The sequence below is a fragment of the Lepidochelys kempii genome, chromosome 1 (genome assembly GCF_965140285.1).
Source record: "Lepidochelys kempii isolate rLepKem1 chromosome 1, rLepKem1.hap1, whole genome shotgun sequence".
Lineage (NCBI taxonomy): Eukaryota > Metazoa > Chordata > Testudines > Cheloniidae > Lepidochelys > Lepidochelys kempii.
In genome coordinates, this window is record NC_136380.1 from 221,859,234 (window position 1) to 221,883,862 (window position 24,629).

A 24,629-nucleotide genomic window follows, 5' to 3' on the forward strand; every position below is an offset into this window, starting at 1 on the left:
AACCTAGAAAAAGTCAATGATGGGCCATTTAAGTCAATGGAGAGACATTGAGACAACTGGAGATTTCTCCACTTTGAATATCAATAGTGACTGAAGAAAAGAACCTGCAAACCCTCTTTAAATAGAAGGGGTTTGAAGTGAAAGGCATCCAGTAAATGAGGGTAAGTCCCTAGGCAGTAAATTATCCATGAAACACTGGATCTCTCTCCACCACCATCAGAGTTAGGTGTATACTGGGAAACTGTTCAAAGGCAATAGGTAACTTGTATTAGAAAAGTAATTTTATCTTATACAGAACTGTAAAGCCCAAGGTCGCGTCTTTATGTTTATTTACTGTTTAACTTGTATATTTTTGCTCTCCCCTACAATTTTATCTTTGAAGCTGTGGCTTTTCTATTAAATAAACCTTTTGTCTATGTTTCCCCAAGCAGGTCTCTGTTGTGCAAACTGTGTGGCGTGCGTGTGCCAAAGTGAACTGGTATTGAAGGGGCTAACAAAACAGAAGGGAAAAGTCTGAGTGTCTGGTAGTTAAGAACTCGGGAAGGATGGATTTGGGGAGACTCAGGACTGGAAGGGCTGTTAGAGTCACCGTGCAATTGCAAGGAGTAACAAGGCTGGTGGAAGCCAGGGTGAGACTTTGTGCTTGTGGGTAGGCTCTGGGTGTCAGGAATCTGAGCCAGCAAAGCATTAAGGCACCCAAGGTTACAAGGCAGGCAATGACACAGCTCCTTACTGGTCTGTACGATCCCCAGAAAATAAGCCACCCTTTATCCTGATGACATTGAGCGTGAGTGTGTGTGTGTGTATATATATACATATATATGCATGCTAAAGTTAAGACTGAATTCCAGAGACTGGTTTGAAGCCCAACAATATTCTTTTTCGTTTGTACGTTATTTTGTTAATAACTGTTATATCTATTTTTGCTATTAAACCATTTGTAGTTCACGTAAAACTTTTCAATGTCTCTGCATCTGCATTCCACGCATCCACACCTGGATTGGAAATCTAATATATCTTTATACAATCTTTCAAAGCTGCCTTATCCCTGATAGAATGGACCTTAAAACCTTCTGGAATAAGTGTGTGTGTGTGTGTATATATATTTACAAGCCCTTTACATCAAACAACGCATACCATGCATTTAGAGATTTGAGCCTGATTCTGATCACATTTACACTGATGTAAAGCAGGAATAACTCCACTGAAGTCAGTGGAGTTACACTATTGTAAAACGAGTGTGATTCAGAATCAAGTTCTTTGTCTGAAAGTGGGAAGACTTTTAGAGGTAGGACAATAAACTAGAAATAGTTCTGATGACTTGAGGAAGGCCAAATGTCCATGTAGGGATAAATATGAATCCCATGATGCTGGAGGTGGGCCAATACAGCTGCCAGACACTTATTGAAAACCATGTGAGCCAAGGTACTGTGAGGCCAAATGAATGCTCAGAGTGGAAAATGAGAATTCCCATCCCGAAAACAAAGAGCCAAATCCTGGAGTCCTTACTTGGGCGAAACTCTCATTGACGTCAGTGGGAGTTTTCCCTGAGAAAGGGCTCCATGGTTTGCCCCAAATATACAATAAAGAGCTATCCACAATATGCTATAGATGAGAATAAGAAATAACCTTTGTACAAATCAAAGGCACACAGATAATCGCCCTATTAGAGAGAAGTATAGAGGGCACAGAACTCTTCTTGAATTTCTCCTATCTTTGGGAAGAGATGTATTAAAAAATTGTATAAAGCACCCATCATAAACACATCTGGGATACTAAACAGAAATATATAAATTAAAACAGTCCCAGAACAACAGACCAGTGATACCATCAACTAAAAATGAGAAAGACAAATATATAATTCCATAAAAAAAGGCAATAAGGAGGGAAAGTTAAAATGGTCAAGGAAATGCTGGGCATGAACTGAAAGGCCTTACACCAAAGCCTTGAATACAAGCAAGCAGAAAGTGTGACAGACACCTGTAGGGAGGGAGTTCCACAAATGGGAACTCTGAAGACCCATCTGCCGCCCAAATGAAGATGGAAACTTGGAACAATGGGAAGAAAAACCCAGCTGCTCTGCACTGTGAGAAATTTCATTATTGCAAATGAAGGATGAGCCTCAAACACCTATATTTCTTGGAATGCTGATGTGGAAATAAAAGTTTGGGGCAAGATTCTCATTTTTGCTATGCCTTAATTTGTCAGTGGAATTTCAATCAACTACAAGGGCCTTTTACACTGCCAGGATGATATAAAGGGACCATGAGAATAATGTCTGTAGTCTTTCTAGTCCAGAGTTCTACTGCAATTAAATTTGATTTGCAGAAGAAACAAAACAAAACAACTTGAATAACAACCTCATGTTACATATCGCTAGCAGCATAAATGGAAGGGTAGAAAATAGAAGCCACTGTGGGAACAGGAAGGAACTACCCTACCAAACTCATTCCAAAGCAAACACTAATCTAAAGTGAAAGTCAAAACAAAATAAAGGGCTCATATACATATTATAGGACATTTTTAAAAGGGCTCTCAATTAGGCAGCCCATTTTGTACCTATATATATTTACAGCTTCAAATTATTGCATTTTTACTTCTAGTTTACCATTCGAGCAGTTGGACGCCTACATGCCATTGTCTGCTCCCACAACACTGCACCCATAGTTTTTTAGGGGTGTAAGTTGAGAGGCTGGTTTTTAAAATCATGGCCTTAAATTAGAACAGGGGTTCTCAATCCTTTCCCTTCTGAGGCCCCCTCAACATGCTATAAAAATGCCATGGCCCACCCGTACCACAACAATTGTTTTTATCCATATAAAAGCTACGGCTGGCATTAAGGGGTAGGAAGCAGGGCAATTGCCCAGGGGCCCACGCCACAAGGGGCACCGTGAGACTAAGTTGCTCAGGCTTCAGCTTCAGCCCCAGGTGCTGAAGCTCAGGACCCCAGGCTGCAGTCCTGCATGACGAGGCTTCAGCTTTCTGCCCTGGACCCTAGTGAGTCTAACACCAGCCATGAGTGGCGGCCCCCTGAAACCAGCTCACGGCTCCCCAGAGGGCCCCAGATCCCTGGTTGAGAACCACTGAATTAGAAGATTCTGATGAGGGCATCCCATGAGGTAAAATGAAACATGCTGTTCATAAGTACTATCACTGTAGTGGACTGAACTACATGGACAATTGGTAATAGGCTATAAAGCCTTTTATCTTTTGGTCATTAATTCAAATCCAGCACATGTCGATAGTCACAGATTAGTAGCTGGAATCTTAGGTTTTGAAATGAACCACATATAGGAGTCCTTAGAACATCCGATGAAGTGAGCTGTAGCTCACAAAAGCTTATACTCAAATAAATTGGTTAGTCTCTAAGGTGCCACAAGTCCTCCTTTTCTTCTTAGAACTATGGTATGGAATATTTTGTTTCAAACTATTTCTACTGTAATTAAAGACAGGCTGAAGAACTCAACGGCCACTCTCTCACCCCTGCAGTAATTCCCTCAATGAATAGGGCAATCTTAGTGAATGCTACGTTAATAGTCTATTACAAATATTATAGCACCTATCTTGCTAACCCTAAGTTATGAAAAGAAGGCTTTGTACCTCTGGGGAGCTAGGAATTCCCATTCCCATTGTAATAAGACATTTGTTTCTTGTCCTGGCAGATCAGAAGACATTCCATTTTTGACATGGGACATCATATGGAGAAAGGCTAATTACGAAATTTTTAGAAGTATCTAATATTCATTACATTATACTTTTCCCTCCTTCCAAGGTCTGTGCAGTTGGAATGCATGATCTTAAAGTACCCTGGCTTATCAGCTGAATGCATTTTGAAAGCAGCAGTCCTAAGCTGGTAGGTAGGAAGTGGCCAGGGAAGCAGACTTGGATCCTCTGTGTGGCAAACTCAGCTGGTGTTGCTTCTCACAGGTCCCTGGGCAAGGAACCAGTGGAGAGGGTGGGCTAGGTCTCCCTACTACACCCCACTTGAGAGCTAGGCCCCAAGGCAGGCGGAGACCATGACGCTTCCCGCCTAGGGGCAGGGCTAGGCATCTCTACATCCCCCTTTTTGGGGAAGACAACAAGGACACGGCTCCCCAGCCCCCCAAACACCTCATTACAATGGTCTATTAATGGACATTTCACAAAAAGCAAAAGTAGTGAAACTCGTCAAATGTATTGCTAGAAATTATTCATCTAGCTTGAAGATGGATAAATACAGAATACACACACTCTCTCGCACACATACAGTTACCTGTGAATAAGGTGAGGTCATCCCAAACTCACGAGTAAAACCTTATCCTACACCACATCATCACATATTCTATTGAGGTGTGGTGCGGAATAAAGTTTTTATTGGCACGAATTTATGGTGACTTTACATTACTCATGTAATGCCATGTCCATGTGAGAAAGAGTCATGTATAGATCACTGCATTGTTGTTGTACAAAGAAAAAGAAAAGCACCAAGTGAAACTACATGAATAAAGTGGTCCCCCCCACACACACACAAAACCAACATTAAACAAACATGTTTGTTTCATTTTATATGCAAAACTAGTGCCGTTAACATTGGCTGCCATTGATAGGGTGACCATATGTCCCGTTTTGGCTGGAGCAGTCCATTTTTTAACCCTTAAAAAGGCGGTCCTGACTTTTTTGGCAAAAACAGGCATTTGTCCCGATTGCTCCTGACAACTTGATCAGTTTGTCCCACTTTTGTTAAAAAAAAAAGTGGGGTGTGGAGGAGAGGGTGGGGGGCAAGCGGCAATGCTAGCCCTGCACGGGGGGGGGAGAGAAAGCTCGGGTGAGCAGCCCCCAGCGCTGTGTGGGAAGGGGAGCTCAAGACCGCTCCCTGGCGGGGGAGTCTTGGGGGGCTTGGACGAGCATCTTGGGTCAGCCCCGCACAGGGGCGGGGGAGGACTAACCCCAGGCAGTGTTCCATTTTCCCTTTGGGAAAGATGGTCACCCCAGCCATTGACTTAAATAACATCAAACTATTATTTTCAGAGCACCAGAATCCAATACCCTTACACTTGTTGAGACTTATGTTACATTCAGGAATACTCCTATAGGTCTTAATGGGAGAAATCATAGAGAAATATACACCACTCTGGCAGTATAAAGGGGTCTTAAAGTGCGTATAAATGCAAATTAGGCCAATTTTAAGACCCTTTTGTGTCTGAAAATAAAGGAGAATCAGGCCCATCATGAATAGACGTGGCAGCATCTATTCCCATTAGGAAAAAACATTCTTAACCCATGTGCCCATGACCCATGACTTTTGGAATGTGGCCCAATGGAAGATCTGGGTGGGGCTCCACGGGGGGCACTTCCACTCACTGCACAACTACGGTAATCATAGATCACATTTTACATTTTTAAAAAGTTCTAGTACCTACAATTGCAAAGAAAAAATTTCAAACATGAACCACATGCACAGCAAAGCTGTGTTGAATTTATGGCAGACGGAACCTGAAACAATAACTATGGGAGATGTGAACTCCTCCCATTCACCACAACGGGGTGGCTTCTTTTGTCAATGTTTATTTATTTTACCAATGGAAGTGAGGGTACATGAGCCTCTCTCTCCAAATCCCAGGAGACATGAGAACAAAAACTCATGGGGCTTTTGGCGAGGCAGAGATTATTTAAGTGCCTCTGAAACAAATGTATGCATGGAGCCCATTTGCTCTCCACTTGCACTTAAATACTCATCTGAAGTAGCACCACCTCAAAGAGTCACGAATAACTAGAGGAGAACAAATCTATCCATGGACTTCAGGCAAGTCATGCCATGGACAAGCCAAGAGCCAACCATGATGGAAAAGAAATAAGGAAAAGGAAAGGGGAGCAGGTTAGATGGTTGTAGCAGGAAGACAGCTAGTGTGGAGTTAGGAATTACTGCTGCACCAGCCAAGGGTGCTGGAACATTGTGCATAGTGGAGGTGCTGATAGCCATTGAACCAAACTGTAAATCCTGTATACTTCAAGCCAGGGGGTGCAGCAGCATCCCCAGCACCCCTAGTTCCAGCTCCTATGGCACCAGCAGCCTCTGACACTTCTGCAGGACAGCAGCCCCAGAAACTAATTTGACATGGAAAAATGTTCAACCACATGTCTTTCCTGACTAATAAATGAGATATCACATTCCTTGGTTTCTCTAGTCTACAAGTGAAAACGTGTTTAAAGTGTGCCTTTAAATTCAGTTTATAAAAGAAGCGACAGCTAGTATAAGATAGTTTTGCCTAAGGCTTGAATGAAAAGGTGTTTTTCAGATTTCCTTTCCCAACTACCCTAATAAAATCATAACCTCCTTAATTTAAACATAACATGATTAAATGTAACATTAAAGGGCAAAGTGTCCAGTTGGAGCAACTTCTCTAGATGGCGTACAGCAGGAATAAAGGTTGGATTCAGATTCATTACATAACTTTACTAATGGCTGCAGGAAGGGGTTAACGGCAAGATAATTGTATGTGCAGATGTTTCACAGATGATAAATTGGGAGGAGTTGTGAACACTAAGAAAGACAGAAAAATAATAAAAGGGGACCTAGAGAAGTTAGAAACATGGGCAGAAAATAAAGTGAAATTCAGCATGGGAAAAATGTAAACTAATCCATCCGGGAAAAATAATTCAAAACAGTCAGTCACTTGAAGAGAGAAACCTTAGCAGCAATGATATGGTAAGAGACAGATCACAGCCAGTGTATGGAATTGTGGCCTCACATCTCTCCTTGATGGCCACTGGTCCCCAGTGACACTGCAGTAGATGAGTGACTGAGTTACTTTGGTGCCCCTTGTTCGCCTTGTGCATGGTTTTATGCCAAAAGAGGACAAGTTTGTCATATACTTCCTTTTCTAGTAGCAAACTCTCGACACCTGACCAAAAAAAAAAAAAAAAAAAAAAGAATTCTGTCGCTACCTAAAATTTGCATAGTTGGGTGTTACTTGAAAACATCAAACGCAGCAAATTGTAAAAACCAGGCCAGAAAAGATTGAGTTAAGCCTCCATGCCAGAACAAAGAGAAAAGGAAAAAGAAATCTGTGAGCAGATCACTTATTTCCCAGGCTTCAAGCACCCGTCAAGTGTGCTTGTCATTCATCAACCAATTCTCATCTGTCCTCAGTGTGGACTCTCTAACCACAGTCCATTTTGAGGGGGAAAGCTGAAGACTTCTTTGAAGGAAAATCAAATATTCTAAACATACTACAGAAGGGCAAGATGAGGAGAAACTCCTAGGTGGTGGGACAGAAAGTTCACAGAAGCAGTGCCAAGGAAAGGCAGGAACATTTATTTGACATAAAGGGTAGGGTAGGATCTTAACTTTGAATTGCTACTACAAGTTTTGTTTTCAAGAAAGATAGTCAAATAGGTTCACTCCTCTGAGGAATCAGCCTGACTTAGACAAGGCAAAAACATATTGTTTGAACTACAATCAGGGATCCATGTGTAGGCAATTCAGTTACTGTTGCATTTGCTGTGAATTCATCCCATTCTGCAGAATTATGCTCCTGATTCTAAGCTTCCATTTTTAAAAAGGATGTTTCCAGACCTCACATTGAAAATAACCTTAACTGGGACTGTTTGCATAGTAAGGTCTCTGTCATCCCCAAAACCACAAAAGGAAGCAGAAGATATTGTGCCTTGGAAACTCTCATCCCTAGGCGGACATTTTCAAAGATTTGCGAAAGATTGTAGCCTTAATTCCCAGTATCTTTAAAAAGAGGCCTTCGGCTATCTCCCCACAAGTCACTTTGAAAATACAGGAGCTATAGACCAACATGTATTTGTTTTACTTGTTCTCTGGCATGGCAAAATCCACCTTCATTTTGGAAACAAGTATACTTTTGTATTAAAGACAGCCTCCATTAAATAGACAGCGCTGAAGGTACTTTGGCAGGTGAAAAATAACTCACTGATTTGCTAGGCTAAAGCATTCTTTGTTTTTCTTCCATGTTGAGTGAATTTCTATGATACCACATTGTGGGGTTTAAGGAAAATTGTTTCTCTAGCTTTGGATTGTCCTTCTCTAGCACTGTCCTCTTACTTGCTTTATTGATTATTACACAACACAGTTGAAAACTATCTGACAGGCCTGTACTAACTTGGATATTAAGGACACCTTTCAGAATTACCTATGAGTTTAGGGCCAGATTTTGAAAGGTATTTAAACACTTACATGTCAGTGGGAGCTAGGCACCTAAATACCTTTAAAATACGCCCTTTCCTGTATTTATTTATCATTTTCAAGGTTTTTACTTCCTTTTTCAAGGTTATATTTTTTCAAGCCAATTATCAATTATTAGTTAAATTGGATAAGATGGGCATCAATAGGAAAATTGAAAGGTGGATAGGGAATTGGTTAAAGGGGAGACTACAACGGGTCCTACTGAAAGGTGAACTGTCAAGTTGGAGGGAGGTTACCAGTGGAGTTCCTCAAGGATCAGTTTTGGGACCAATCTTATTTAATCTTTTTATTACTGACCTGGGCACAAAAAGTGGGAGTGTGCTAATAAAGTTTGCAGATGATACAAAGCTGGGAGGTATTGCTAATTTAGAGAAGGACAGGGATACCCTACAGGAGGATCTGGATGACCTTGTAAACTGGAGTAATAGGAATAGGATGAAATTTAATAGTGAGAAGTGTAAGGTCATGCATTTAGGGATTAATAACAAGAATTTTAGTTATAAGCTAGGGACGCATCAACTAGAAGTAACGGAGGAGGAAAAGGACCTTGGAGTATTGGTTGATCATAGGTTGACTATGAGCTGCCAATGTGATATGGCTGTGAAAAAAGCTAATGTCGTCTTGGGATGCATCAGGAGAGGTATTTCCAGTAGGGATAAGGAGGTTTTAGTACCGTTATATAAGGCACTGGTGAGACCTCACCTGGAATACTGTGTGCAGTTCTGGTCTCCCATGTTTAAGAAGGATGAATTCAAACTGGAACAGGTACAGAGAAGGGCTACTAGGATGATCCGAGGAATGGAAAACTTGTCTTATGAAAGGAGACTCAGGGAGCTTGGCTTGTTTAGCCTAACTAAAAGAAGGTTGAGGGGAGATATGATTGCTCTCTATAAATATATCAGAGGGATAAATACCAGAGAGGGAGAGGAATTATTTAAACTCAATACCAATGTGGACACAAGAACAAATGGATATAAACTGGCCACTAGGAAATTTAGATTAGAAATTAGACGAAGGTTTCTAACCATCAGAGGAGTGAAGTTTTGGAATAGCCTTCCGAGGGAAGTAGTGGGGGCAAAAGATCTATCTTGCTTTAAGATTAAACTCGATAAGTTTATGGAGGAGATGGTATGATGGGATAACATGGTTTTGGTAATTAAATATTCATGGTAAATAGGCCCAATGGCCTGTGATGGGTTTTTAGATGGGGTAAGATCCAAGTTACCCGGGAAAGAATTTTCTGTAGTATCTGGCTGATGAATCTTGCCCATATGCTCAGGGTTTAGCTGATCGCCATATTTGGGGTCGGGAAGGAATTTTCCTCCAGGGCAGATTGGAAGGCCCTGGAGGTTTTTCGCCTTCCTCTGTAGCATGGGGCACGGGTCACTTGCTGGAGGATTCTCTGCTCCTTGAGGTCTTCAAACTACAATTTGAGGACTTCAATAGCACAGATATAGGTGTGAGGTCTTTTTTAGGAGTGGTGGGTGAAATTCTGTGGCCTGCATTGTGCAGGAGGTCAGACTAGATGATCATAATGGTCCCTTCTGACCTAAATATCTATGAATCTATGAATCTATGAATCTATGAATCAATAATTTTCACCCAGTGCCCAATACTATCTATTATGTTTGTAGACTTTGGGTGTACAAACAGTAGAAATCTTCTGTAAATTTGTACAGTTGCCAGCTACAGCTCAACATCCAGGCCTTGCAGAGACTTCTTTCTCAGGCTTTTATTGCCAAGATACTTTAAAAAAAAAAAGACTACATTTATCTCTGGTGTAACTCTAATGAAGTCAGAGATGTTGCACTACAGATTAATTTGGTGCAGTGTGTCTAAAGAAACATAATTTCACAGAAAATCAAAGGCCCAGTGAGGCAGAACAAAAAATATACACTTCAATGTAAATCCTCACACTCTCTCTCAACAGTCAAGGCTTTTATGGCTGTTCTCCTGCCTGCCTCTAGTTTCATAACACTTATCCCAGATCCACTGGAACTGACTTGTTTAGACTTCTTTTCCCTGGCTCCTTCTTAAACACCGTGATCTCCAACCTTTCCTTGTTGACTTTCCATCTCAGTTTACTCCCTGGTCCTGCATCCCCCTCCACTGCTATCTCAGGCCTGACCTGATCTAAGCCTTGGTTTTCCCTAGTCCCTATCCCCTCTAATTCTTTGAGAGCTTCATCTGCATAATTAAGGACCATATTTGTATGACATCTAGTCTGTTTTAATGGGACAGTTGACATGCAACAAGCTCCTTTATAAAACTGATGTCTAAAGGCTCAACAGAAATGGTGCCATCTTCTGCATGTTCATGGAAAAATGCCAACAGCAGACAAGAGAGCTGTAAGAGAAGATGTCTGTAACCTAGACTGAGACACTTGTAGCATTTTGTCTTTATGACAAGTGAAAAGATGTGTTGCATTACAGACTGCAAAACTTTTCCACTTAAAGTTCTGCATATCTCCTTCCACTTAATGATTTCACAGTGCTTTGTAAGTAATGAGTTAAGCCTGTGAGGTTTATGACATTATCTCCATTTTACAGCTGGAGAAACTGAGATTCAGGGAAGTTAAGTGGGTTGCTCAAGTCTGTAGCAGAGCCAGGAGCAGAGGTGTGCTGTCCTGGCTCTCGGTCTTGCGTTCTAACAAGTAGAAAAGTAATCCTCTCCCAGCCAGTTGTACGTCCTTCTGGTAGATATCAGACATACTGCACAGGACAAGCAGGAAGGAGTCTGTGATCTGTGGATGTATATCTGGCCCAATACACAAAGCTGTAGTTTCTGTCTCCCTTTATTATACTGGCATTGTAGCCTGAAGAGCACATGGAGTGTTCCAGACAAAGTAATTCCTTTTAGACTATCTGAGAGTCTAGCAGAAGTCAAATGATCTCCTCCCATCCTCCAGTGAATAGTTCTTTGATGAGCTGACACAAAATATCATCCTGCAATATAAAATGAGAGCACTGGGCTATCCACTAAGCATTGGCCACCTCCCCACTAACTCACGGCAGCTGAGCATAGTCTCTAGAACTATGCAAAAAAATTTGCTTCACTTTCAACATACTGAATATCAGCATTGTTTCAAGCTCAATGTGCACTTCCTAATCAATTATTGTTCCTTCAAAACACTTTTGGTGACTTTTTTTTAATTTGCGCTTTTTCTGGATATCTGTGAACATCAAGAGGCTGCAAAAAAAAATGCATTTTGAGTTCAACCTGAGTTTGTGAGGACAGGCCTCATGAGCAAATCAAATTCATGTAAGTACACAAGTCCCACGGGTTCTAGTTCTGGAAAAACAATGAATCTGTGTGGATATTCAGAAAGCCCCTGAACCCAAACCTTGCAAAATGGCCTACAGATGGAGGTGTTTTCAGTTGGATTCACAGCAACTGTAGGACAGACTCCACCTGAGGTAAAGCTTTGGCGTTCTTCATGGAATTGTCTGCCTTGAAACACAAGCCTTTGGTATCTAAAGTCCCTACACAGTCTTCTGTAACTGTCCATCATTCTGGGTTCCCATAGAGGCAACAGACTCCCCAAGTATCCCATAACCCTCTACCAGTGAATTTAGTTGGCATCCATACATTGCATGGTGAAATATAGGATATCCATTAGTGCAGGGATGCTAAATCTGCCTATACACTCAAAAACTCTGGTTTCTACAACATGTTTTACAGAATTATCATTTCAGCTGCCATTAGGCCAGAGCACCCTTCTGCCTTGTTTGAATGCCAGTATAAGTTATATAGTCACTGATCAGTCCTGCAGGGTTTGGATGATTTCCTGTCCAATCTGAGTTCAACAATTCTGATGACCAAATGGACAAGATGGTGTCTTAGTTGGTCACAAATATTAACACAGGATAGTTCCAGTTCAAGCATTACCAGTCAGATATTGAGCCATGTAGACAGCACACTGAAGTTGGGTGTGATACTTCTGAGCCTGCCTAAACTGGAGTTTCCTCTAAACCTGAGCCTGCTTAAACCTGATGAGTCATCCCTGAGCCAAAGGATGTGATGAGTCATGAGAGGCAATTACCTGCTGGTCTTGTGATAGGCCCCACACTATTCAACCAGGGTGTAGCTAATTCACAGAGCATGACCCACTCAGGTGACCCAACTCAGGCATATAGGCACCTAAGGGAAGCATCCTCTCCACTCAGTTCAACATCACTAGCTAGATGGGAGCATTCCCGACAGCCTGCCCTTGCTCCTGCTTCTGCTCCAGTCTGCTCCTGCCTCAGCTGGTGGTCCAGCAAATCTGACGCTGGGCAGCTTAAACAACTTTCTCAAAAGACATAAGCAAAGCCACCAGGGCCAGCTTGGTTAGGGTAGCTGATATCAGAGCGTGTCAGACATGGGGATTTTGCTGAGTGGGAGAAGGTTTGGTCCAGAGTTATTTACCCTTCCTCTGACTGCTTCATCACTTGGTGTATGAATTGTTGCAGAGTCCACAGTGGTTGCTGCTTTATGAGATACTTTAGCAACTTTTCCATCACTATTTTCTTGGTCTTTCATACTTTCAGCTCCATCCCACAGAGCTTGGTATCCCACGACCTCAGGTACGATGTGCAACAAGTCAAAGTGGCCAAGGCTTGGGATCAGCCAGGTGGGGGAGGGAAAACTAACAAATTTGGGGTACAAAGCCTTGCAATTACAAACAGAGGCTTCTTGCTGGTTCTTCTTTCCCTCCTCCTGAAGGAGTCTGGCTCCCAGAACTACCCAAATTCAGAGACAGAGAATAACCTTAAAAGGCAGCCTCTTAATGGAAATTCTTTTAATGGAGCCACTTGTTTCCACTGAACTCAGCCACAATCCACAACTCATGGCTTAGTTCACTGACAATCCCTGCAGAGTGCAACTACCTCTTGCAGATAAAGCAAAAATAAAAATCATGTAACTATTTTTAAATCCCAAAACAAGCAGCTCACATAGGCTGGATTTTAGCCAATGTCTTCCCTTATCCTTTTATCTGAAAATACTTAGAACATGTACTACATCTTCAAAGTGCTTCACGCATATTAACTAATTAACTGGAGTGGGTGAATGCTGAATGACAAATGCCAGGGAACTACACGTGTTGGATTGCTCTGTAATTTTGATCAATGTGCTCTCCACTTCTCTGACATTGGGTTCTGCCTGTCATTCAGCAGGTCTTTAGCCTTATGAGGCACCTCATGCCAAAGTCTGGCAGCTGACAGCCATGTGTGCCTGTGAGTGTTTAAACATAAAGTAGTTGCTCTCGCTGCTACATGCTAGTACACTTTAATCTCCAAAATCCTAACAGAAGTAAATAGACTAAGAATGTAATTTATGAAGAAGAGAGAGAATCAGATACCTTGCAGTCATTCTTTTCCTTGTAGGACTTGTCATTCTTACTGTGGCTGACTTGCACTAAAGACTGATAAACCTTCTTACCAGTTGGATCTCATGTTTTAGAGCCAAAGGGTTAAATTCCCCTCTGGAGTAATTGCATTGATTTCAATCAAATTACACAAGGGCTGAATTTGGTCCACAGTAATCAAACAGTAAACTGTGAGGTTTTTAAAGTTTTGGCATTCAAAATATCAGGTTCAATCTCCAATCTAACAGGTGGATGAAAGAAAGCTCCAGTTGTGTCTCTTAATGTGAGATATTTTTGCTCTGCCATTTTAGAGGTAGCTGGAATAGAACAAAGGTGTGATACACCTCTCCCACCCCCTGATTCAGAATCATGTGGATGGGTAGTGGTAGCAGATTTGTAAGAGCAGCTGTAAAGTCTGCCCTGGTGTTCTTGGCAAGGTGTGAAAGGATGGTCCAAACATCCTTTTCACAAAGAAGTAGAAAATGAGATCTTCTGGAGAAGAGTCAGTAGTTCTGTAATCTTCAGTCTGGGAAAGGTCCGGGAAACATGTAAGAGACTTTAAGGAACTCCTCAGATCATGATCCCTTCTTATTAGCATTGTCAGGTAAATCTCCTGCCTCCTTTGTTTTCATGCTGGTTTGGGTTGTGAATCCATCTGGAGAATTAAAGGCCCAGAAGTGCCTCCTTTGAGGATCAAAGCACCAATAATGCTGAATATCTCGGTGCAACTAGCAGTGACAAGTGTGACAACAAAGCCAATGGCTGGAGCCGTAGCTCCTGCACATCAATGCTCATATTGCTGGGACCTCCCATCAGGCTTGGGATTGAGAGGCTTCCTTAACTAGTCAAAGTGTGTGGTCCATGAAAAATCCATGTGGTGAAAGGCATTCATTAGACCATACAGATGATCATACTGTGCCTATGTCCTGGGCTTTGACCCAGTGTTTAATTTGTAATGAAAGAGGTGTCAGAATTCAAGCAATTAAGTGCTGGGGCTCAAGGAATTTTTTTACATTCATAACCGACACAGCAAGCCCAGAGGTGCTGGAGCTAAGAACTGCCAAGCCCAGAGGTGCCGGGGCTCAGGCCTGGCAAGCCCTGGCACAAATTAAGCACTGCTTTGACCTAAGAAGAATGCAAAAAGGAGAGTTGAGTGAGTGGAAGCCTCAGGAAGGTCCAACAGGTGTCGAGAACATTCTCAGGTATACACAATAGTGAGATGGTTACCCAATGGTGAGGTGTGCTCTTCTCCAAATGCAGGCCTTGACCTGTGCTTGCCGGAAAGAGCGTCACTTTGACCACCATGCTGGAACTGAGAGCTGGAGGGAATTTACATCAGGATTCAGAGGATTTTGAAACTTCCAGATAGCCCTCTGACTCTGATGCATAGGGAGCTTGCAAAGGCATTTTGATTGTATTGGAACTCTGCCATGGGGCTTATTCAGTGAGGCCTGTACTGAAACAGAAAACTCCAGTGTACAGTCCCAAGTATCAGCAAGAAACTTCACTCAGTTCTGCCACTTTCCAGGACTTCATCCTCAAGGCCTACCAGGGTAAGTCAATCCGAATTACAGGCTGTTTTGAAAGATGCTAACTAAAGCATGATGTGTTCTCCATAAGCCATGATGACTTGAGGCAACATCTGCAAGCAGAATTTGCATTCAGAAACACTGTGGTTCATCGCAAACAATAATTGTGATCGTCTGTGACTTTCTAGTCAATTCAGGGCACTGCTTGAAGCCTGATGGGTTGAATCTGAGACATTCTGGAGACGGAATGCACGCATACACACAAAGAAATAAAGTAAAAAACTGCAAGGACAAAGGCTGACGTGGTGCGCTGAAGTCTGAACACATATTGTTATGGATACTAATATGTGATTAGAAACAAAAGCAGGCTCCACTGCTTTTTCCCTCCACTAGAGATATAGTACTGCAGCAAGGGACAATTTGTATCTATGAGAAAGCAGCAGCATATTGACAGAAGCTGAAGTCATTGAAGAGACTCTTCTTTGTGTTTTGTTGTTGTTGTTTTGTCCTTGGAATTAAACGAGGTAACTACAAAAAAAATCAATTATTTTGTATCATACCCTGTGATGGGGCTTACCAACCCCTCACTAATTCTTGGGGAGTGATGGAACAGTACTGGGCCAAGAAGGCCCCGCCCTCAGCAGCTGCAGAGCATGCTTCAAAGGGAGAGCCTGCTTAAAAAGGGACTCTGCCAATCAAGCAGGGGGAGAATGAAGAGGTTGTCTGCCGGAAGGAAGCCAGTTAGTAGCTTTTGAGACAGAGGAATCTGCAGGGTAAGGGACCTGACCCCTTTTTCTTTCCCTTTCTCCCTGACAAGGGGGAATAAATGGACACTGAGAAGGAAGATGGGAAGGCTCTACTGATTATTTGAATTATTGAAACTGTTTGAGCAGCTCTCTGCACTGGGAGGGAAGCAGAGTGCCATGATCATACCCCAAAAGGAGGAGACAACAGGGGAGGTAGGAAGTGGTCCAGGGAAGTTGGTCTGACGGATGAGCTAAAGGCAACTGAGACACTCCTCACTCTTTCCTCCTTGGACTCTGGTTTGCGACCTAGTGAAGAAGGAAGGCCTGGGTCCCCCTACCCTTCCCTTTGTCTGACCAGGAGAACCCAGGGATTGCTGAGGAGTGACAGACTATAACTCAGCAGCCAGGCCCTCAGATTATCTGGCAAGGCCATCCCAGGACTTTAGGGAGTGTTGAGTTGTGGCTGCCCACTAGGCCTGCTAAACCCTAAGTGAAGCCCACAGCATACCCCAACAAAAAGGAAGCAGGGTTTGCCAGAAAGATTCTTCAAACCAAGGAAAGAATCAAAGAGGACATTTCATCAAAATGAGCACTGCAGCTGCAGAAGGCAACACTACGATAGAGGTGGTCAAAAAATGAGTGTCAAAATTGGCTTTGTGACCAAACAAACATTTTTGTGGACAGCATCTACGGTCTTTGAAGAATTTCAGTTTTTCATCAGAAAACCAAAAATGTCTGTTCAACATTAATCTGTGTCCCCTACATCTGCTACAGTGCCTCATGGGAGTTGTAGTTTGGATACTACCTGCCCCCGTTTTCCTTTATGGGCTGGGCTCTGCAGTTGGACTACATCTCTTATGAGGTACCATTATCATATCATGCACCATGCCAGTTAAACCAGAGGGGAGACTGCAATGTATTATGGAAGATACTGTCCAATCAGGTAGTTTGGGCAGTTTTGGGCTAAAAAATTTCAGTTTTCACCTGCAATGCATAAAAACAAAAATCAAAATGGTCCATTCAAAATTTTGACAAAACTGAATATTTTTTCATTTGCATAAACATTTTCTGGGGTGGGGTGACAGATTTCCAACCAGCTCTATTCTTCACATGCAGTATTTGTAGTAGAAAACATATTCAGGGCTGTGGTGGATACATGCCCTACAGCCTCAGCAGCAAATGTCACCAGTCCAACAGCTCAGCACTTTCAGCTCAGGATTTTCCATCCCTGGTTTCAATCAGGGAGTCCAGACCAAGATGCAGAGATTAGTTACGCTACTCTGATATGTTACAATCCTCTACACTCAGCATTTGTGTTAGCCATAATAAAGCAGCAATGGAATGAAATATACTAAAAGGAGGGATCTGTCATCATTCTACCATTAGACACCATATAAATGAATATGGAAATTTTAAATTAAGAATGAACTGCTGTTAATCTTATGACATAATCTTCTTCTGACTTAATTATTAAAAATAAACCTGAACACGGTAATTAAAATGCAATGATTTCTTTAAAGATATCTTGATACTCAAGATAATTTACAATCATTTTGAAAAAAACAACAACCCAGAGATAACTTGAATTGTGCCTCCATGCATTATGTATATATTAAGAAACCACCTATCTAATCACTACTGTACATTTTCAGGATTGCAATGGTAAATATGTAGAAAGAAAACTTACTTCTTCCTCCTCTAAGCCAGTGAGATCCCAGAAGTAACCTAGTCTCATCTGTAAACGCTTCCATTGTTCAAGAAACATGGTAGCTTCAACAACAAAAACAACAACAAAACACAGTTAGATTTTAAACTATAAACTCAATGTATTATTAATAACAATTAATTATTATTATTATGTACTCTTTGCAATTCAGTATTATCTACAGGCCCAAGTTCTGTGAGGGACCTAATGTGCTAGGTGCTGTACAAATAGAGCAAGAGATAGTTCCTATCCGAAAGAGCTTGTAATTTCATAGGCTGTGGCTACACTTGCCCTTTACAGTGCTGCAACTTGCTCGCTCAGGGGTGTGAAAAAACACCCCCCTGAGCACAGCAAGTTACAGCGCTGCAAAGCGCCAGTGTAGACAGTGCCCCAGTGCTCGGAGCTAATCCCCTCGTGGAGGTGGAGTACCAGGAGCACTGGGAGAGCTCTCTCCCAGCGCTGGCGCGCGACCACACTCGCACTTCAAAGCGCTGCCACGGGAGCGCTTTGAAGTTTCGAGCGTGGCCATGCCCTTAGAGTTTAAGGCAAGAAGCCCTCACCAGATCACCTAGTCTGACCTCCTGTTTATCACAGGACACCAACACCACCCAGCACCTGCACACGAAGCCCAACAACTGAAATTAGCCCAATCTAAACAGATAACAGACTACAGGTCGGAGAAAGAAAGTATTAGTCTGATTTTGCTGATTGGGAACAGAGTTTGAGGAGCTTGCACAAAGGCACTAAGGAATTCTATGTCGGAACCAGGAGCTGAATCCAGATCTGCTTTTCCCACAAGACCATCTCTCTCAATGTACCTTGTGCCATTCTACAGTTTATGGACTCAAAATATAGGGAGACAAACTCCAAATCTGAATACTCAGCCACAACTTTCCAGATAGAAGATTTGTAACTATTCCCAATTAATCAGAAATAGAGGACAAAGTTAGAAATAGGCTACTTCTGAAAAAACCCTAAGTACCTATTGGTAACCGGAAAACTTCAGCAATCCTCATGGGGCACACCATATGGGTACTGAGGATGTCTTTTATCCTGGCATGCCTAACAGTGTTATAGTTGAGCATTTTTGATCCATTTAACCCAGCCATGTGAGGTGTTAGACTCAGAGGGTATGTCTACACTGCAGTGAAACACCGTGGCTGGCCAATGGCAGCTGACTTGGACTCATGGGGCTTGAGCTGTTTAACTGCAGTGTAATCATTCAGGCTCAGGCTGGAGCTCAGACTCTGGGTCCCTCCCTCCACCACAATTTTACAGCTCCACAGCCCAAGCCCTGTTGACACAGGCCAGCTGCGGGTGTATCACTGCAGTGTCGTCAAACCCAGGGTGATTTTCCCATAAGTGGTGGGACACAAATTCCACCTCCTGCCTTTCTTTCCCTTTTCCTTGACACTAGGTGGCATATGCTGTGGTGCTTCAACTCTTCTCATGTTTAGACTCTTCTGCCCTTCTTCCCATAATTGTTGCTTCTTCTTGACAGCCTGTTTTTTTGTGGCTTTTGATTGTATGTTGTGGAGTCATGTCCATCTGTGCAAAGTGGGTGTGCAAACATTATTGAACCAGAGTAGTACTTTACTCCCACTATGCAGAGGCAACATATGGGGGGGTGTCACGTTGGGTCAGATCCCCCCCAGATTTCTCAGGCCACCTATCACCAGGATGTCCATCAGTGAGGAAACAGTGGCCCCCTCTGGCGGCAGCACTCACTGTTTGGCTGCGCAGGTTGGGAAGGGAGGAAGCAGCAGGGGGCTGGCTGCACGCTGAGCTCCCACCCCTGCTACATGGGACTGCTTCTCCTTCCCTGCTGCTGGAGGCCCAGCGCTTCTCGCTGCCTGCTTTGCAGACCTCCCACTGAGGGGAGCCAGTGGGGCATCTTCGAGATCGGGAAGAGGAACTGCGACACGGTGTTCAGCACCAGGCAGCTCAAGTGGAGCCCCATTCAGCCCAAGAGCCCTGGGCGGTGAGTGCGGGGAGCAGGTTGTGGGAGGGGGAGAGTGGGAAATGAGGTGTAGACCCTGCTGTGGCCTCCAATGTGCCTATCAAGGAGAAGGTGATTTGGCGGTGTCATATTCCCCCGTCCAAGAAAAAGGGACTGATAATTCTCCAACTTCTTGTTATCTGAGACAATCCAGCCCAAGCACCATCCCACCCTGGTGCCACCCTGATGGCACATGGGGAACTGTGCATCCCAGCTGCGTTGGGACTTCTGTTGGTCTTGTTTTGAACACTTGCTAAATTGATTGAGGATAGTTCAGGCAGGGAGGGATGTCTGAAACTTCTGAGAGGCTTGGCAGCCACAGGGCAGTGAGCAGCAGGAGCGGGAGGAGGTAGATGATAGTGTATGTTGTCTACACACATATCAAGTTTCAGGGGGTGCAGGCAGAGGCAACACTTGGGGCAGTCATGTGCTCCCACAGAACCTTTCAATTGTGCCAAGGTTACATGTTGCCTCTCTCACTATGCATTCACCCTGCACAGATGTAGATAATTGTACAAGGTGCAAAGCAATGGGGAATTAGATCCAGATTCTTTTGACAGTGGTCACCTTTGGTGTGAGTGCCAAAGCAAGGTAAAACTGGGAAGCATTCTGGTGCCCATGACGAACCACATAACTTCAGACTGCATAGATGAGCTGACTGAATATAGATGAGCTGATTGAATTTTAATCTGACCTTACACTGGGCTCACCCAGACTTTTAGTGATGGGTGACTTCAGTGTCTAACCAGACAATAGAACTTCAGAGTTGGCTCAAGATCTCATTGCTGCCAAGCCAAGCATGGGAGTTTCTAAGTCAAAATGTTCTGGCTGACAGATCTTGTGAAATATGGGGAGGAAGGAAGAAATCTTTTCTTCACAGCTGTTTCCCTTCAATGAACTCCATCGCTGAAGAGATAATTCAGCCTGATGCCAGAATTATTCTGTCTATTAACAAATTCTGATACAGGGAGTTGCACTATAGTCAAACAAATATAAAAAGTACACATCTGACAGATGGAACGGTCATAAAACCAGAGTAAAAAGTGTGCTCTAGAGCCAGATTTTCAAGAACTCAGAGCAAAATTTTCAAATGTGCAACATTCACAGTTAAGGCCAGATTTTTCAAAATATCTCAACTCCCATTTAGGCACTGAAATGAGTGGCCAGATTTTCATGAGTCTGGTACCCAAAGTACTGAGCTGTTTTGAAAATCTGGCCCAGATTGTGGATGTTCTGCTCTTTTGAAAAATCTGACATGTAGGGGACAGTGAATATCATATTCTCTGCATAAGTCCTCTCACCTTATAGGAATCTAAAAGTCACTGCAGGCTGCTCTTGAAGAACTGGCAGACAACAGAGAGCATTTTAAACATGTGACTGACTGTACACATAACTTAAGCCTAGATATTCAAATAATTGTTATTTTTACTCATCCCTTATGGAGAACACAGTGCAAATAAAAATAATGTTTAACATGTTCTTGGGGTTTAAAGGACTTTCTGGAATAACTATAGAAAAAAACCCACAATGATTTTGTAGGTGAATTTGTGCCTTTGTTCCCTGTTTAGCTCAAGGGAATGAAAATGGTAGCATTTACCTACTTTAATTGGTTGGGCTAGATACACGAATGGTGTAAATTAGAATAATGTAAATTGCTGAAGTACTGCCTGTTTTACACCAGCTGAAAAATTCAATTGTTCAACTCTCCTTCTTCCTCTGAAATTGCTTAACTGCGAGCGGAAACTTGACATCTCAGAACATCAATGGCTATAAGCACAATTGGCCGGGCGTGATGTTCTTTTTTGGTGTAAATTCTCAATGAATATGGGGCATTGATAAATGGAGTTGCTGAGTTCATGAAGATATTTAATGAGGTGTCCCATCAAGTAACTGGAGCGTACTTCCTTTAATGATATTAACCGTAACAAATCTCTCCACCTTTCCCAAGAAGGGAGAAGGCTGAAAGGATAAAAGGTGGATTCTTCTGCACAGCCCTCACCATGAAAAGAAGCCAGCTCAGCAGAGCACAAATACTATATTGTTCCCTTTTTAAGCATAGTAATAGTGAGTAATAATGCATGACAGTTTCCCCATCACTACATCTTACAAAAAGTGATTCAAGCAATGTTTATTCAAGACACTATAAGAGAAGCTGGTTTCAGGTATGCAAAGAACAGTAGAACTGTCAGTCACCAAACTGAAAGCTAGATAGAAGGAATGCGCTCTGCTACTTGCAGGGCAGCAATAATATGGTGTAATGTAATGCTCAATATGCAAGCAGGGCAGGGTTAACATAGGGTACTTGGTTTTGCTTTGCTGATGCTGATAGATGATGGGAGTATTTTCTTGCACTGACAAGCTCAGTTATCATAGTCCCAGCACAAAGAATTTTCCAGTCTGTGGGAAAGGTTTTTTTTAACGACAGGATATGGCTCAGAAAAGATTTTATTATCCTTAAGTGTCATTTTAAACCAGTACATAAAGAACTGTTTGTTCTTTTCTATTTCACTACAAACTTCAGTCTTTTCATCTCATTTCTGAACATGCAGACACAGCATATGTCAACAGTATACTTCACAAACCATCTTGTTGATGCTGAGGGAAAATTGCTGTGAATACAATTACACTGGAAATGATCATTTGTATAGATGTAAGGGTTTCCTTTTTCAAGCAAGACTGTCTTAGGAAACACACTTAGAATTATAGAATCATAGAAGATATGGGTTGGAAGAGACCTCGGGAGCTCATCTAGTCCAACCCCCTGCTCAAAGAAGACCAACCCCAACTAAATCATCCCAGCCAGGGCTTTGTCAAGCCTGACCTTAAAAATCTCTAAGGATGGAGATTCCACCACCTCCCTAGGTAACACATTCCTGTGCTTCACCACTCTCCAAGTGAAATAGTTTTTCCTAATATCCAACCTAGACCTCCCCCACTGCAACTTGAGACCATTGCTTCTTGTTCTGTCATCTGCCACCACTGAGAACAGCCTAGCTCAATCCTCTCTGGAACCCCACTTCAGGTAGTTGAAGGCTGCTATCAAATCCCCCCTCACTCTTTTCTTCTGCAGACTAAATAAGACCAGTTCCCTCAGCCTCTCCTCATAAGTCATGTGCCCCATCCCCCTAATCATTTCCATTGCCTTCTGCTGGACTCTCTCCAATTTGTCCACATCCTTTCTGTAGTGGAGGGCCCAAAACTGGACACAGTACTCCAGATGTGGCCTCACCAGTGCCAAATAGAGGGGAATAATCACTTCCCTCGATCTGCTGGCAATGCTCCTAATAATGCAGTCCAAAAAGCCATTAGACTTCTTGGCAACAAGGGCACACTGTTGACTCATATCCAGCTTCTCCTCCACTGTAATCTCCAGATCCTTTTCTGCAGAACTGCCACTTAGCCATTCACTCTCCAGCCTGTAGCAGTGCATGGGATTCAAGGTTCCTCCCCCACTCTGAACGCTAGGGTACAGATGTGGGGACCTGCATGAAAACCTCCTAAGCTTATCTTTACCAGCTTAGGTCAAAAACTTCCCCAAGGTACAAAATATTCCACCCTTTGTCCTTGGATTGGCTGCTACCACCACCAAACAAATACTGGTTACTGGGGAAGAGCTGTTTGGAAACATCTTTCTCCCCCAAAATACTTCCCAAAACCTTGCACCCCACTTCCTGGACAAGGTTTGGTAAAAAGCCTCACCAATTTGCCTAGGTGACTACAGACCCAGACCCTTGGATCTTAAGAACAATGAATAATCCTCCCAACACTTGCACCCCCCCCCTTTCCTGGGAAATGTTGGATAAAAAAACCTCACCAATTTGCATAGGTGACCACAGACCCAAACCCTTGGATCTGAGAACAATGAAAAAGCATTCAGTTTTCTTACAAGAAGACTTTTAATAGAAATAGGAGTAAATAGAAGTAAAGAAATCCTCTCTGTAAAATCAGGATGGTAGATACCTTACAGGGTAATTAGATTCAAAACATAGAGAATCCCTCTAGGCAAAACCTTAAGTTACAAAAAAGATACACAGACAGAAATAGTTATTATATTCAGCACAATTCTTTTCTCAGCCATTTAAAGAAATCATAATCTAACACATACCTAGCTAGATTACTTACTAAAAGTTCTAAGACTCCATTCCTGGTCTATCCCCAACAAAAACAGCAGACAGACAGACAGAGACCCTTTGTTTCTCTCCCTCCTCCCAGCTTTTGAAAGTATCTTGTCTCCTCATTGGTCATTTTGGTCAGGTGCCAGCGAGATTACCTTTAGCTTCTTAACCCTTTACAGGTGAGAGGAGTTTTCCTCTGGCCAGGAGGGAATTTAAAGGGGTTTACCCTTCCCTTTATATTTATGACAGTACAGGACTCTGCATTGTCCTTGTTGAATGTCATCAGATTTGTTTTGGCCCAATCCTCCAATTTGTCTAGGTCACTCTGGACCCAATCCCTACCCTCCAGCATATCTACCTCTCCCCCAAGTTTAGTATCATCTGCAAACTTGCTAAGGGTGCAGTCCATCCAGATCATTAATGAAGATGTTGAACAAAACCAGCCCCAGGACCGAACCCCTGGGACACTCCGCTTGATACTGGCTGCCAACTAGACATCGAGCCATTGATCACTACCCGTTGAGCCCAACGATCTAGCCAGCTTTCTATCCACCTTATAGTCCATTTATCCAATCCACACTTTTTTAACTTGCTGGCAAGAATACTGTGGGAGACCATATCAAAAGCTTTGCTAAAGTTAAGATATATCATGTCCACCACTTTCCCCATATCCACAGAGCCAGTTATCTCATCATAGAAGGCAATCAAGTTGGTCAGGCATGACTTGCCCTTGGTGAATCCATGTTGACTATTCCTGATCACCTTCCTCTCCTCCAAGTGCTTCAAAATGGTTTCCTTGAGGACCTGCTCCATGATTTTTCTATCTTGTATCTATCTTGTATCTATCTGAGACAGTACATCATTCATACTTTATCATTACACACAATGGCCAGAATTAAAAGCCAACAATTACCACACAGTGGAATTTTAATGACAAATTTGGAGGATGTGACAGAATAGACCCCTGTATTCACACTCTATGTACTATTGTAATAAT

The 24,629-nt window shown here is 42.7% G+C and overlaps 1 protein-coding gene across 1 annotated transcript in view; it reads right to left on the minus strand.

Moving 5' to 3' along the window:
- Positions 1 to 24,629, minus strand: part of ANO2 (anoctamin 2) — a 284,158-nt gene that overhangs the window by 126,542 nt on the left and 132,987 nt on the right. The window contains exon 13 of the mRNA XM_073314959.1: positions 17,501 to 17,583. Within this exon, the coding sequence (XP_073171060.1) occupies positions 17,501 to 17,583 (83 nt within the window). The remainder of the gene's footprint in view (positions 1 to 17,500; positions 17,584 to 24,629) is intronic.